The sequence below is a fragment of the Mustela nigripes genome, chromosome 15 (assembly GCF_022355385.1).
Source record: "Mustela nigripes isolate SB6536 chromosome 15, MUSNIG.SB6536, whole genome shotgun sequence".
Classification (NCBI taxonomy): Eukaryota; Metazoa; Chordata; class Mammalia; order Carnivora; family Mustelidae; genus Mustela; species Mustela nigripes.
This window is the reverse complement of record NC_081571.1, coordinates 28,567,576-28,581,982: the sequence shown is the minus strand read 5'-3', so window position 1 is coordinate 28,581,982 and position 14,407 is coordinate 28,567,576. Positions and strand designations below refer to the sequence as shown.

At 41.1% G+C, this 14,407-nt stretch overlaps 1 protein-coding gene across 1 annotated transcript in view; it reads left to right on the top strand.

Moving 5' to 3' along the window:
• Positions 1–8,811, top strand: part of GTF2F2 (general transcription factor IIF subunit 2) — a 152,861-nt gene extending 144,050 nt beyond the window's left edge. Inside the window, exon 8 of the mRNA XM_059377775.1 lies at positions 8,482–8,811. Within this exon, the coding sequence (XP_059233758.1) occupies positions 8,482–8,601 (120 nt within the window). The 3' untranslated portion in view covers positions 8,602–8,811. The remainder of the gene's footprint in view (positions 1–8,481) is intronic.
• The last annotated feature ends 5,596 nt before the right edge of the window (positions 8,812–14,407 follow it).

Below are 14,407 nucleotides of genomic sequence, written 5' to 3'. Positions count from 1 at the left end.
TTTATATTTAATCTGGAAAATGTCATTACTTATAAAATCTTCCCTATCCTTCCCTCACCATTTGATTTCAACAAAGGTTAACGTTAAGTTTTGAGCTTATTAACTGCCTTCTGATTTCTTTCTTTAGTCCCTGAACCATTTAGAAGCACATGTTTTTAGGCTTGCCATCCTTATGGAAATTATCTCAGGAAAAAGATAATTTTCTTTGGTCTCAGCACTAGAGAAAGCATGACTATATGGATTAAAGTGTTTACAGCTTCCCAGTTTTTCTATCTCACAGGAGAATTGATACCAGAGGATAAGCCTGTTGACAGAAAACCTTGCAGTGGCCATTCTGTATTGCAGCGTTACAGAGGCATTCCTTCTAGAATGTCCCAAGACAGATATTTTAATTCCATCATATTTTCCAGTACATATGGACTGATACAAAGAGCTGGCCACTGTGGTTTTTGTGTTGTTTTGTTTTGTTGGGTTTTTTTGAGCTAGCCACTGTTTATTGGAAATGTTAGCATCGTAATTTGGTAATAAAAAATGGTGATTTTTTTTTTTTAATGTCGTAGTCTATATGGACTTTATTATGGAATTTAGTTTCCAGTTCCCCAAAAATCTTTTCTTTTTATTATTAGCATATAATGTATTATTTGTTTCGGGGGTACAGGTGATTCACCAGTCTTACACAACACAGCACTGACCACATCACATACTCTCCCCAGTGTCCACCACCCAGCCAACCAATCCCCCCACTCCTTCTACTTCAGCAACCCTCAGTTTGTTTCTTGAGATTAGGAGTCTCTTATGGTTGGTCTCCCTCTCTAATTTGTCTTGTTTCATTTTTTCCTTTCTTCCCCTATGATCCTCTGCCTTGTTTCTCAAATTCCATGTATTAGTGAGGTCATATGATAATTGTCTTTCTCTGATGAACTTAAAAATGCTGTTATCTTAATTTGTTGTTATGAGCCAGGGGTAGATCTCCTCCCTATCTAGTGGAATTGCTGAGTCACTTCATAACTCTGTTTAACCTGAGGAACTAAGTGCCAGATTGTCATCAGTCCTTTTTTAATCCTTAGCAAAAACTTTTATCTACTGTTGTCATAAGGTAAAACTTTACTCTCTAGTCCAGATATTTTAAGGATGAATAATACTTTGGTATTCGGAGTGCTAGCTAATTTACAGAAAATTCTCTGTTGGTAAAATATATACCTATAGTCTCTTTGCTTGCCATTTAATTTCTAGCAATGTGTTCAAATAGACTAATAAGTATGCCAATTGAGATTTTCTTATTTTTTGTACATTTGAAACTATACTTCACATCAAATGCACTAATAGATAGTTGCCATGGTTCTAAATGCAATAATTCATATTTAAATTTTTATTTTTGCTTTTTCTATTTTATGTTTTAGTTAAATGCAGTTTAGGGGCACCTGGGTGGCTCAGTGGTTTAAGCCGCTGCCTTTGGCTCAGGTCATGATCTCAAGGTCCTGGCATCGAGTCCCGCATTGGCTCTCTGCTCGACAGGGAGCCTGCTTCCCTCTCACTCTCTCTGCCTACTTGTGATCTCTGTCAAATAAATAAATAAAATCTTTTTAATAAATAAATAAATAAATGCAGTTTAGTTAACATGTACTGTAGTATTAGTCTCAGAGGTAGAGGTTTAGTGATTCATAGGTTGCATATAACACTGGGGCTCATTACTTCAGTGGTGGGTACCCAGTGACTGGGTAATGCCCATCATTCAGTTACCCCATCCCCCCACCCACCTTCCCTCCAGCAACCCTGTTTGTTCCCTATAATTAAAAGTCTTATGGTTTGCCTCCCTCTCTGTTTTTGTCTTATTTTATTTTCCCTTCCCTTCCCCTGTGCTCATCTGTTTTATTTCTTAAATTCCACATATTTAAATTTCAAAAGGAGTTTTAATTTTTGCTACTTCATTACATTTTGGATATTTCTGATTGTATTTTCCTAATAACAGTTTCAACATGGTCTATATATGTATACACTTCTCCCAGTTGAAAGCCATATGTCAGCCTTGGAATATCTTGCAGTATTCCAAGGTTAAGTTATGTTTAGCATACAAATAAACAAATACAGGTTTGTTTGGGTTTTTTTAAGGATTTTATGTATTTATTTGAGAGACCATGAGAGAGAGAGATCCTGAGCAGGGGTGGGAGGGGTAGAGGGAGAAGCAGACTCTCTGCCCAGCAGGTGCCTGATGCAGGACTCTATCTGGGATCATGATCTGAGCTGAAGGCAGATGCTTAACCAACTGAGCCACCCAGGTGCCCTAGAAAAGTACAGTTTAGAAAGCAAATAGTTAAAAGTTTTGGCCCATAGGAGGTAAACTTTGTTCATTTGATATATGCAAACATATGAATCATTTGCCAGTGCTAGGCAGATGAAGTGTTAATAAGAATAAGATGATATACCAGCACACAGATATTCATGCAATAATAAATTGCTTTTCCAGAATTTGGATTAAGCCGTAAGATAGGGCTTGTGGCTTGACCACTTCATTGCACATCATCTCTGCTTTTTTTACAGAGGAGGAATGCAGCCTGTGTGAGCTGAGAGGAAGACAGGGGGTGGGGTCTAGTAGGAAAGTGGGGGTGAAACCAGAAGGAAAAGAGGATAAAAATACTGACATGGCCCGTGTCCCAGAGAATCTCCAGTGTCCACTTCCCTATCCTGTTAGCAGTTTACTCTACCTAAAGGAGTGAAAACATATGTTGCCTTTGTTAACAGCTTATGCCTAATGTGTAGTTTGTTTTTTTAATGAAAGACTTGTGCCTTGGAGCCACTAGCATCTTTATCAGTAAGTATTCTGTTTTAATCACACAAATCATTTGAAATGGTACTTTGGATTTACACAGAACTGATAATGCCCCTCTTGCCTTGTTGGATCATTTTATAAAAAGCATATGATGACTTCCCTTTAGTGACTGGCATTAACCAGTGCCATCTTTGTTATAGATTGCATATTGTCTATTCAGTCCAGCCTTTCTGATGCGATTTTGTGACTAGACGTCTAATAGGGTCATACTATTTATTTATTTTTTAAAAAGAGTTTATTTATTTGACAGAGGGAGAACATAAGTAGGCAGAGAGGCAGGCAGGGTGGGGGGCGGGCGGTAAACAGGCTCCCCACTGAGCAGAGAGCCTGATGCGGAGCTCGATCCCAGGACCCCGAGATCATGACCTGAGCCGAAGGCAGAGGCTTAACACACTGAGCCACCCAGGTGCCCTGGGTTATATTATTTATTCACTTAAAGCATTAATAGTTGGTGATCAGCTCTTTGTTAAAGATACATGTTTTGGGGCGCCTGGGTGGCTCAGTGGGTTGGGCCGCTGCCTTCGGCTCGGGTCATGATCTCAGGGTTCTGGGATCGAGTCCCGCGTGGGGCTCTCTGCTCAGCAGGGAGCCTGCTTCCTCCTCTCTCTCTCTGCCTGCCTCTCTGCCTACTTGTGATCTCTCTCTGTCAAATAAATAAATTAAAAAAAAAAGATACATGTTTTGGGCCAATTTCTAGGAATTTAGATATAGTTACCTTGTTATTATATATGTAACACTTAACTGAAATTCCTGGTTTGGGGATTGGTTGGCAGAGCAGTCGAGGAAAAATGATACAAGAAATGGTGGGGGTGGAGGGAGGGAGGGAAATGAGAAAGACTGCAGATAGTAGGCTACTGTCCCTTGTGACCCTGCATAGGATTGTCATGATTTGGGGGGAAAAATAGGAATTTGTGGGTTTCTGGCTTTTGGGCCACCACAGTGTCATCTTGACCCACAAGTATGCAAATCACATCCTGATCACTTGACCTCTTTGGTCCAGTGTTTGCTTTGTCTTTCCCTTCCAAAGAAGCTTTAATGTTCTATCCCTTTTTTCTCTGCAATTCAGACTTGCTGTAAATACTCTCCCACACATACCTTTGACAAAGGGTTGCTGGACCTGAGCCAGTTTATTATTTCTGATATTGTTCTGCAGCACAGCACAGAGCAGTAATGAGAAATCTCTCCGGTCCTGTGTCACATAAAGGTGATCTACCAAGTTCTAGAATCCTTTGTTTAAAATGCAGGTGGTCAGGCAAAAGATGAAACTGGAAAATCGTTGTTTAGTATAAGAGAAGAAGAGCTAGCATCTCCTGATATCTGCACGGAATTGCCATTCAATTCAAAGGATCAAATATACATCCTCAAAACCAAAGATCATGGCTCCGGCTGGGTTAAGTGCCCCCCCCCCCCCCCGTCTCAGTGCTCCAGGATATCCTGCGTATGTGTCCTTATTTCTGCACTTTAGTTTGTGACTGCCTCCTTCTGTGCCTTTGCCTCCCCACTCACGCACCGTACTTTTAAACTGTAAATTCTTGATGTTGAAGACTGACTCTGTTACCACTCCAGCTGGCCCATAGTAGGTTCTAAAATAAATATTTGTGTAAATGTATGAATTTTTTATTAAAGGAAAGTTAGATTGTCAGTTGATCTTCAATCCTGTTAGAATCTTTAAAAGTGACTTTGTTCCCAGCAATATTTTACCACTATAATATAGATTTTTAGTCACAAATGTCATTCCGAATCAGGTAATACAATTTAATCAGTCAACTCGTATTTCTCATTGCCCTATAAGTTAATTAGAGCCTGAGTTCTAAAAATGAGCAGAACTAGATTTAGCATAGTTTCGTCCTGTGGACCTTCTAAGTGATCTTACCTCAAACAACTCCCCCACTAAATCCTCTTAGTTCCCTTGTTTGCTCTTAAGCATACCTTGTTTGTTCAGTGTAAATGCACTGAGACTCTGTGATGTGCAGGCATCCACTGCCGTAGGAGCACATGGCTTGACGGGAGAGAGGCATGTGGGTCAAGGGGTACAGTGTAGTATGAGGGCTATCACTGAAGAACATCCAGTGTGAAATGTAAATCCAAGATGTGTGACTGTTAGGGAAAGTTGGTCTGAGAGAGGGACATTCATGCAGTCTTCAAGGATGAGTTCAGATCTGACGAAAGGGGATAAGCATGACAGGGAAGGGGAATGGCATATGGAGAAAATAGGAAGCATGTGGACACAGAAATGACAAGCATGTCTTCAGGAAATTCTTAGAAGAGGCCAAAGAGAAAAAGCAGGCCTGAATGGATGCCTGTGAAGGAGTATGAAAGTTAACCTCTAGACCAAAGGGGAAGTTATTAAAAAGTTTTCAACAGATTAAGCATCTGCCTTTGGCTCAGGTAACGATCCCAGGGTCTTGGGAACCACGAACCCTCTGTCAGGCTCCCTGCTCAGCAGGGAGTCTCCTTCTCCCTCTGCCCTTACTGCCACTTGTGCATGTGCACGCTCTCTCTCTCAAATAAATAAATTAAATCTATAAAAATTTCTCTCAACAGTGGAATGACATGATCTCACTGTTCCCTACCTGTGTCTTTCCTTTAAGGACTTTTGTGGTCTGTTTCCCTATCGTTACTGTTACTTTCTTCACTAATGGGTTGTGCCAAATTGATTCATTTGGTTAGAGTAAAATGACTTTAGGTTGCAGTTTGGAACATTCTAAAACCCCAGAAATGCCCTCTTCCCCCACCTTCCACCAGAAAAAGAATTCTGTACATGGGTAGATACTGTGACCCTAATCCCAACTCGGTTACCTGACAGACTATCTCATTCTGTTCTTACTGTTGAAAAGGAAATAGGGCGTGACTTTTCATTAAGAAAACAAAATACCCCGTAACTTTATACTAATTTAACAAAATGAGTGTGGACTACACATGAAAGCAACTGTATTTGTACACTTGAGACTTTACTATTTTGTGTTTAACCCTTTCGAGGCTTTTCACGTCTGTGTCTGGCTTCTGAATGTTCACACTACACTTGCAGTCCAGAGAGCTGCTGGCTCCCAGCCACAGTGCTCCCAGCGATTGCTCTTTTTAGTTTTGACCGAGAGCAGTGCGGCCAATTGTTTGATTGTTTGTGTCCAGGTTTGTAGCCTGCCTCCCAATAAATCGTCCTTTGGAATTTTACAAAGATGTCATTCTTGGCATCTAAACTGAAAATCCTTTGTGTCCAGCACATCATTTTCCCTTTATGAATACTGCTTAATGAGAAAGTAGCTTATGAACAGTGTCCCGTTTTAAAAATGTCATTTGAAGCAGCAGAGAGCAGCTGTGCATATCACCTGGATGGCTCGAGCCTTTATGCTTACTCATTGGCACCGATCCCTTAGCAACTGCAGAAAGTGTGGGAGACAAACAGGCTTCTTTCTGGGAAACCCAGGCCTCATTTGATTCATTGCTGCCACCTGCTGGGCCCTGGCTGCTGGAATGGGGAGGCCACACCTGTATTCCCACTAAGCCATCCAGGACCATGTGGTTCCAATGTTAATCAGCTCTTGTTTCCAGGTGACATCCGGCCCCTAAATGAAAGGATCCAAACAGTAGAGCATTACAGTGCCAGTCAGTGTAAGGTGGTATGTGATTGGGTTTGTTAATACAGAATCCCCAGCACTTAAACTTCGAGGACTCAAGATCCTAGAGTATTAGGTCTGGGTGAGCCATTAAAGCAGATGCCGTGGAACTTTAGTGTAGTTAAATCAGAGTCTCCTAGAGGCTTGTGAAAATGCAGATTCCCAGGCCTGGCCCCAGAGATTTTGATTCACTAGGCCTAAGATGAGACGTTTATTTAACAAGTCTCCCACGGGGATCTGGGACAAGTAGTCAGCCCCAGGAAGGGCACTGCCTTAAACATTATCTCTGTAAGAGCTTCTCAGCCATTTTTCTAGTCAGTACCTCATTTCAGTAAGTAAAAAATATTACCTCCTCTGTCAGTAGGGTGAGTCACTAGTACTGTAACTGGTTCTGTGAAGCATATACACAAAACATTACTGGACTGGTTCTTCATGGGGTAAAAACACTTTTTTTTTTTAAAGATTTTATTTATTTGTTTGACAGAGATTGCAAGTAGGCAGAGAGGCAGGCAGAGAGTGAGAAGGAAGCAGACTCCCCGCCAAGCAGAGAGTCCAATGCAGGCCTCGATCCCAGGACCCTGGGACCATGACCTGAGCCGAAGGCAGAGGCTTTAACCCACTGAGCCACCCAGGCACCCCCGGGGAAAAAACACTTTTCAAATATTTTATTTATTCATTTGAAAAAGAGTGCCAGAGAGAGAGAGCGTGCATGCATGCATGCAAGCACAAGCAGAGGGGAGGGGCAAAGGTAGAGCGAGAACCGGACTCCCCACTGAGCAGGGAGCCCAACCACGAGGATGTGGGGCTTGATCCCAAGACCCCAAGATCATGACCTGAGCTGAAGACAGACACTTAACTGACTAAGCCACCCAGGAGCCCCAAAAAACACTTAAAAATAATTAACTTTTCTCTCTATTGCCAAGAAAGCATTACTATTATTTAATTGGTCAATTTGCAGTGGAATGCTTTTTGGCCTTGGACATTGCCAAGTAAAGGTAGGGTTTGCTACTATATTTATCACGGCCATCATTTCCCTGAATATAGTAATCATTTGGTTAATGTGTATTGATTTTGAGGACCTAAAATGACATAAAACAGAGTTCTATCCTGTGTCACAGCTTACCTCTTTCCTCTGGAGGAGCCAAGCATGAGAGAACCGCACACCCCATGGCTTTTACCATGGCTTATTATCACTTCTTATTCCTTACCCTGTCTTGGCAAGCTTGGCTAAGATCAAAACAATACTAAAGATGAAGGATAATCTTCTTTATTACACAGGAAAAACAAGTGGCCTGATAGCAAATTTGAAAAGTCACCTTAGAATTGAGAATTCTGGGGCACCTGGGTGGCTCAGTGGGTTAAGCTGCTGCCTTCGGCTCAGGTCATGATCTCAGGGTCCTAGGATCGAGTCCCACATCGGGCTCTCTGCTCAGCAGGGAGCCTGCTTCCTCCTCTCTCTCTCTGCCTGCCTCTCTGCCTACTTGTGATCTCTGTCAAATAAATAAATAAAATATTTAAAAAAAAAAGAATTGAGAATTCTGAATGCCTGTCATGTGCTTGCTTTCTAGAATATTATCATCCCCAAAATATTTGTTATTTTTGTATATGTGCTCCTTCTTCTGAAATGACTGGTTCTAGTCCGAGAATAACCCTGTCCAACTGTGAACTGAATGAAGCCACTGAACACAAGGGAAGATTACACATGGTATATACTATGTCATCTTAGTAAACAGTGAGCACCAGTAACTTTCTAGTGTATTTTCATCGGAACGTTTTTGGGTTTGTTTTTTTTTTTTCAAGCTCTCAGGTCATTGGCATTCCACACTTCCAATCCCTTTAATACAAGTGAATGTATCTTTAACACAGTATGTACTACATGTGTAGAACCAAGAGACAGTTTGTTGAACATCTTTATAGAGAAATCTTATTGAGCTTTCAAGATCATAATTTGTATTACTTGTGAGTGGGGTTTGGTGTATAGTTTTATTTTAAATTTTGTTTCACCTTCAAAGTCTCATCTTGGATTGTCTTTGTTTTTAGGGGTACCTAAAGGAAATCTTGAAAGAAATTGGCGTTCAGAATGTAAAAGGGACCCACAAAAACACATGGGAGCTGAAGCCAGAGTATAGACATTATCAAGGAGAAGAGAAGAGTGATTAAGAAGACTTGGCCAGCATGCCGGCAGAACAACTAAAGGGCGGTGCGCTGAGGAAGCACTGCCAAGACTCAGATACTTGAGTACCGTCTGTTGTAGGGGTGAAATGACTGGAACTTTAATTTCCCTAGGTAAATTTTTTAAACAGTAATTCTTGTAAAGTTACTCAAGGTGTTTTTTGTTGTTTTTTTTTTTTTTTTTTTTGGAAAAAAATTTTTTTTTTGAATTTTTTTTATTTATAGGCTTGTATTAAACCTAGATTATTCAGAAGGGGGTGAGGGGCTGGGGGGGTTAAGAAGGTTTTTCGTTTTAAATATTGACTTTTAAAATGTCAAACTAGGAAATGTTTTCTAGATGAGGACTCTGTCCTTGTTTTCTCTGAGGATCTGAGGTGATACAAAGCGGAAGTGAATGGCAAAACCAGAAAAAAGCGGTCAACTACAGAAAGACTTAAAGGGAATAAAAAACCAAAGTTCCTTATTCTGAAATTGTCAAAGAACAAAGCTCTCTTTATTTATTTATTTTTACAGGAGATCATGTTTCATATTCACACCCATTAATAAAGAAGAGGGCATTTATGTTTGTACCTAAGATAGCAGTTTTCATTATTAGCTTGCATATTTAACCCTCCTGTTAGTGACATGAGAAATGGGGAAAATCTTGGCCAATGAGTATATCTTTTATTTGCTTTTATTTATTTTTTAAAAGATTGATTTAAGTAATCTCTACATCCAGCAAGGGACTTGGACTCATTACCCCACAATCAAGAGTCACGTGGTCTACCAACTAAACCAACCTGGCGCCCCTCTTTTATTTTGTTTTTAAAAGAATCAGAAATTAAATATTTTCCCAGTAATTCAAGATCTGTCTCTCCCATCCAGATTATAAGCTTCTCAGAAACTGATTTTGTTCCAGAATTTTGCTTCATACTCAGCTGGCAGATATTGATTGTCGCCTGAAGAATGATGTTGACAAACTAAGGGAGGGTTGTAGGGGTGAGGCCGATATGTATTAGGCAGGCACAAAAACAAACCTACCCACAAACAAGACCATGTGAGCAAACAAAGGAAACTTTTAACAAGTTAATTGCTTCTTGGCCTTTTGGCTAAGATCAAGTGTAACAAATTAAACACAAGGAAAAGTTGCTTTTCATTTGTTCATTTTGTCAGCTGCTTCTGTATGCGCCCAACCAAGAAGGAACGAATGCCAGAAATTTAAGAAACTGTTACATAACTAAAGCCAGTCAAAGAGGAACCTATCCTTTGAGATAAATATTTTTCTGTATTACTTGATTTTCAGCAGGGAACACCATCATGCAGAGGCTGAGTACAACTGCTTTGAGAAAATGTCTACCTTTGCATTCCCACTGTAAACTGTAATTCTGATGAGGGAGAGTGGTATTCAATGTTGTTCTGGTGCAGGAACCAAATGTATCCCCCTTACTTTTGTTTCTGACAGAGACTCAGTGTCAGGGAGCAGATGGATAATGGTGTGACCGATCAGTATAGAACTGAGAATTCTGGAAACCTGTCATGTGCTTGGTTCATAGCATATATCTCCCCCCGCAGACCTTGTCTTTTTTTGACGTTTGGCCCTGCCCTGCAAGAGACCTCTGTGTCCTCTCCTTCTGTCTTTAGTTTTTATGGTGACCGTGCCTGCCAGATTGAACTGTGTAGCTGCTGGCAGAGCTTCCGGGCAGGGCTGTGTCTCCTCAGAAGCTCTGCTCTGCTATTTCTGCCAGGTCTGGTTTCTTTAACTTATTTTAGGTATCTTTTACCTCATCACACCTGACAGTATCTGCTTGAGTCATTTAAACACTTGTTACTTGTTCAGTGGCATAGCTAATCTAGGCGGTAGACTGGTACCACTCCTGATTAGATTTTTTGAAATTGCTTTCTTATTTAATACTAAAATACGGCTACTGGTAATGAAGGAGACTCTCTCTGGCTTCTTTTATTTTTTTATTTCAGAACTCGCTTGCTCTATAAACACGCTTTCGACAGCCAACTATCAGGAAGTAGGAGTCCTCAGCCCTTATAACCACTGTGAGATTGAGAGAGGAAAGCTAGTAAGAGAGATGCACATCTGGTAAGATGTCACATCCTAAGCACACAGGAGGGCCATGTTTCATAGGTGATTTAGTTAAACTCTGCTAGTTATACTCACTTAAGGGATGTTTTAACCAACAAATGGTAATAAATATATTACGGTTGCTGGGCATTGGAAAGATTTGAAATTACATGTTGCCACAGTAACTTCTAAAATGATAGATCTTAAAAAAGAAAACCGTTTTTGCTCTGTTGTATCATAAGCAGCCCTTAAGGAGTTCAGTAGAGTTGGAGTTATTCCTAATGGTCTGTGAACAAATTTTCTTTGGAGCTTATTTTCATCCTTGTTGGTACTTATCCGTGAAATAAGAGTTAACACTTATCAGGCCCTTATGTGCCTGGCAGTGTGTTAAATGCTCTAAAGTATTGCATTTAATCTTCAAAAATAGCTGTGAGAGGTAGATAATGGCCATTTTATAGAACCTTATTTCCTGCCCAACACACTGTCATGAGACCTGATCGCCTTTGGGGGAAATTCTACCTGTGGGCCAAGTGAATACCAGAGTGTACTTTTCCAGAAACCTTCCCCTGACGCCCCATCTCCCCCCACCCCCGAAAAATCCTCCCTCCAGGAAAATGGTGCAGACCCCCGGAAGACGTGAGAACGAGGGAGTTTGCCTCTGGCATCTCTAATACAAACACCCAAACCTCCCCATTGACAGATGAAAACTCAGCTTCCTACTTTAAAGTCAAGATCCCCTTCCTACAGTTTTCATCTCTGCTCTTCTTCAGGTACCCAGGAAGGGTGCACAGCTTTAGAGTGGCCTTACTTCGACCTCCGTAAGAGTTAAGGAGCCTTTGGAATGTGGTAGGAGGCTGGGGCACTGGGCTAAAGGGGCGCTGCCTTATAGTCAGCCTTCACTTGCTGGGCTGGGCATCCACCTTTCGTCCCAATACATTGGCCATTTTCCCTAGTGTTTGTGTCAGAGTCCAGGAGGCGATAAGCTGGTTTTCTTTTCAGCTCAGTTTTCTTTCTGACATGAGTCCAGAGTAGGTTCCTGAGCCTAATATTTTTATTAGGAGGATCAGTCAGAGATTGCTTCTTAATCTTCCTTTCCTTCACCTACTTCTATCTTTTCTTCTTCCCACTTCTTGGTCTTTGAGCAAGTACCACCATCCATAGTACAATAGTACTGTGTAAATCTGACAGCAGTATAAGCCTTTAATGGATTCTTACAAGAAAATCAGCAGCTTTTATCTGACTTTGTTAGAAATCATCTGAATTAAAAAGGGGCATTTTAGATGCTTTAGCTTCCAGTTTAAACTATCTTCTGTCAGATCAGTTAGTCTTAAATCTTAGGGTTATAAAGAATAATTTTCTTAAAGTGTACCATATTTTTAAATGTTGCAGTTTATATTTAAAAATCTTAAGATAGGAGGTTTCTGTTGTCTTGTGGAAATGGAAGTACACCGAAAGAACATGTTGCTGGACTGAACACCATAATGTGGTGTGGTCATGGTGCCAGCGGCAGGTTATTGTCAGATATTTACTGACCACAGTTCTGTCCCAGGCACTGTGGGTACTAAAGTGCTAGACATAAGAGGCGTTCACAGTCTAGTGGGAAATAGACAATGTAGACGGATACAACACTGTGTGGGTAGTGAAGTGTGAACTGAGTGTTGCAATCAATCAGAATATACCAGTTAATTCATTGTTGCCGTTCATGCTTTGCGTGGATTTCCAATTTTTAAAGCATTTGAATGCAGTAATGTATACTTAATTTTAACTTCTTTGAATCTAATTTAACCACTGAAAAATTCCTAAAACACAAGAGGCTTTATACAATGCCTAAGGATCATTATTACGAACACGTACAGTGGATGTCTGTAACACATTGATCTCGTTAATAGAATGCTAAATTGAAGTGTTCACTGGCCTAGTCCTTGTGACTTGTTAGCCTTATTTCTGATTGCCATTCTGGTTTCTTTCCTTGAACAAAAGCCTGGGAAGCACTTGGGCCATTCATTCATTCATTTTGTGAAAACCCACCAAATGGCCTCTGGGTGCCAGGCACCAGGAGCAAAGTGTGATGGGTATTTGTAATAGTGTGCCTTACATGCCAGCAGTTCTCTGCCTGTGTTACTAAATATGCAGGAAGAAAAATAGCTTTTGTTCATTGGATCCTTGCTGTGTATCAGGCACTGTGCTAAAAGCATTTGACTCCCGTTACTCATCTAATCCTCACAGTACTAAAACATGGGTCTCTTTTTGCCTTTTATAGATGTGGAACATCAGGTACTAAAAGGCTGAAGAACCTAACCAAGGTCATAACCAGGGTGGTCGGGGGCAGAGCCAGATTCAAATCCCAGAAAAGCACTTGGCAGTGCCGGCTCTTGTTACTATTACGTGTATTGAGTGTATTTTTCTGGGTCCAGTGCTGCTGAATGCCCTTAGGTGTAATTCACCTGCCCAGAGTCTCCATTTGGTTTTTTTGTTGTTTGAATATTATTGTTATTAATATTGTTGAGGTGTGATTGACCTATAACTCTTTTGTGTTTGACTTCTCACTAATGTCTTTTCTTGATTCCAAAAAGAATTTATTCTGGGTTCTGCCTGAGTTTTTTTTTTTTGCCTTTAGAGATTAGTTTCCAATTTTTGTTGAGGTTCTGGAGTTTTTATGGAATGGTGTTCCTTTTTTTTTCATGGCTCTAGATTCAGAGGAGATATTTCCCAGGAATGACTGCAGATGGCCAGTGTACTTGATTTACTTAGATTCTAGCCAGCCAGGCATATGAGAAAGTTGGTGATTTGGCTGGTCACAGCTGAGGGCCTCTGCTGTGGCCTCATAAGCGCAAAGGAAGTCCCATCGGTTTGGGACTACTAAGTCGTGGAATACAGAGCTCAGTACGACCAGGCCCTTGCTTCCAGAAACTCCTAGGGTTGAAGAGGACTTAGAAACCAACAACCAGCCAACATAGTGTATCAAGTGCAGCAATAGAAACACAGAATGTTTTAAGAGCTACTTGGGTTCAAAGCAGCTCACTCAGAACAGGTTGTTTGCTTTGTGTGTCTCTTTGTTTCCTCTGTGAAGCAGATGCATTGAAAGTATCTACCTCACAGAACTGGTGAAAGCTGAGCGAGTCCGTCTATCAGCGCTGTCTTTAGATCCGTGGGTGGGACTCTTGGTGGTGCTGTGGTGTGGGAGAATTGCCAGCCCTCTCTGTTGCACAGCTAACTGCCATCCTGCTGCTGCTGTCAGGGTATAGGGAACATAAGTAGTTCAAAAAAAAAAAAAAGTCAATATATGTAAAGCACTTAGAACACTGTGTGCCATGTAGAAAGTACTTTATCATATACTGAATGCATAAAATACGGAAGTGGCACAGAGAACGAAGTGATTAACTACATCTTCGGGGAGTCAGGAAAGCATTCCTCAAGCTGCCCCTGCAGTGGATTTCGAACGGGGGTCTAGGAGTTCATGATTCAGAGGGCAGGAAGTACAGGGAGAACAAGTGCATGGGTATCACTTAGCAGGGTGGTTGGAGTGAGATCCCACACACACCTGCAGTGTCCTCCCAGACACAGCTTGGTGTAGTACCAGAGTGTGGCTTGACAGGTCACATCTAGTTTGGTCTGATAGAAGAATGTGGAGGGCAGGTCATTGCTGCCTGGGACCAGGTGGAACAGATGAACAGCTAGGCAGGACCAGCCTCCTTCAGTCATACGCACAAGTTCAAAATGATGCGAATAACCTAGTTGCTC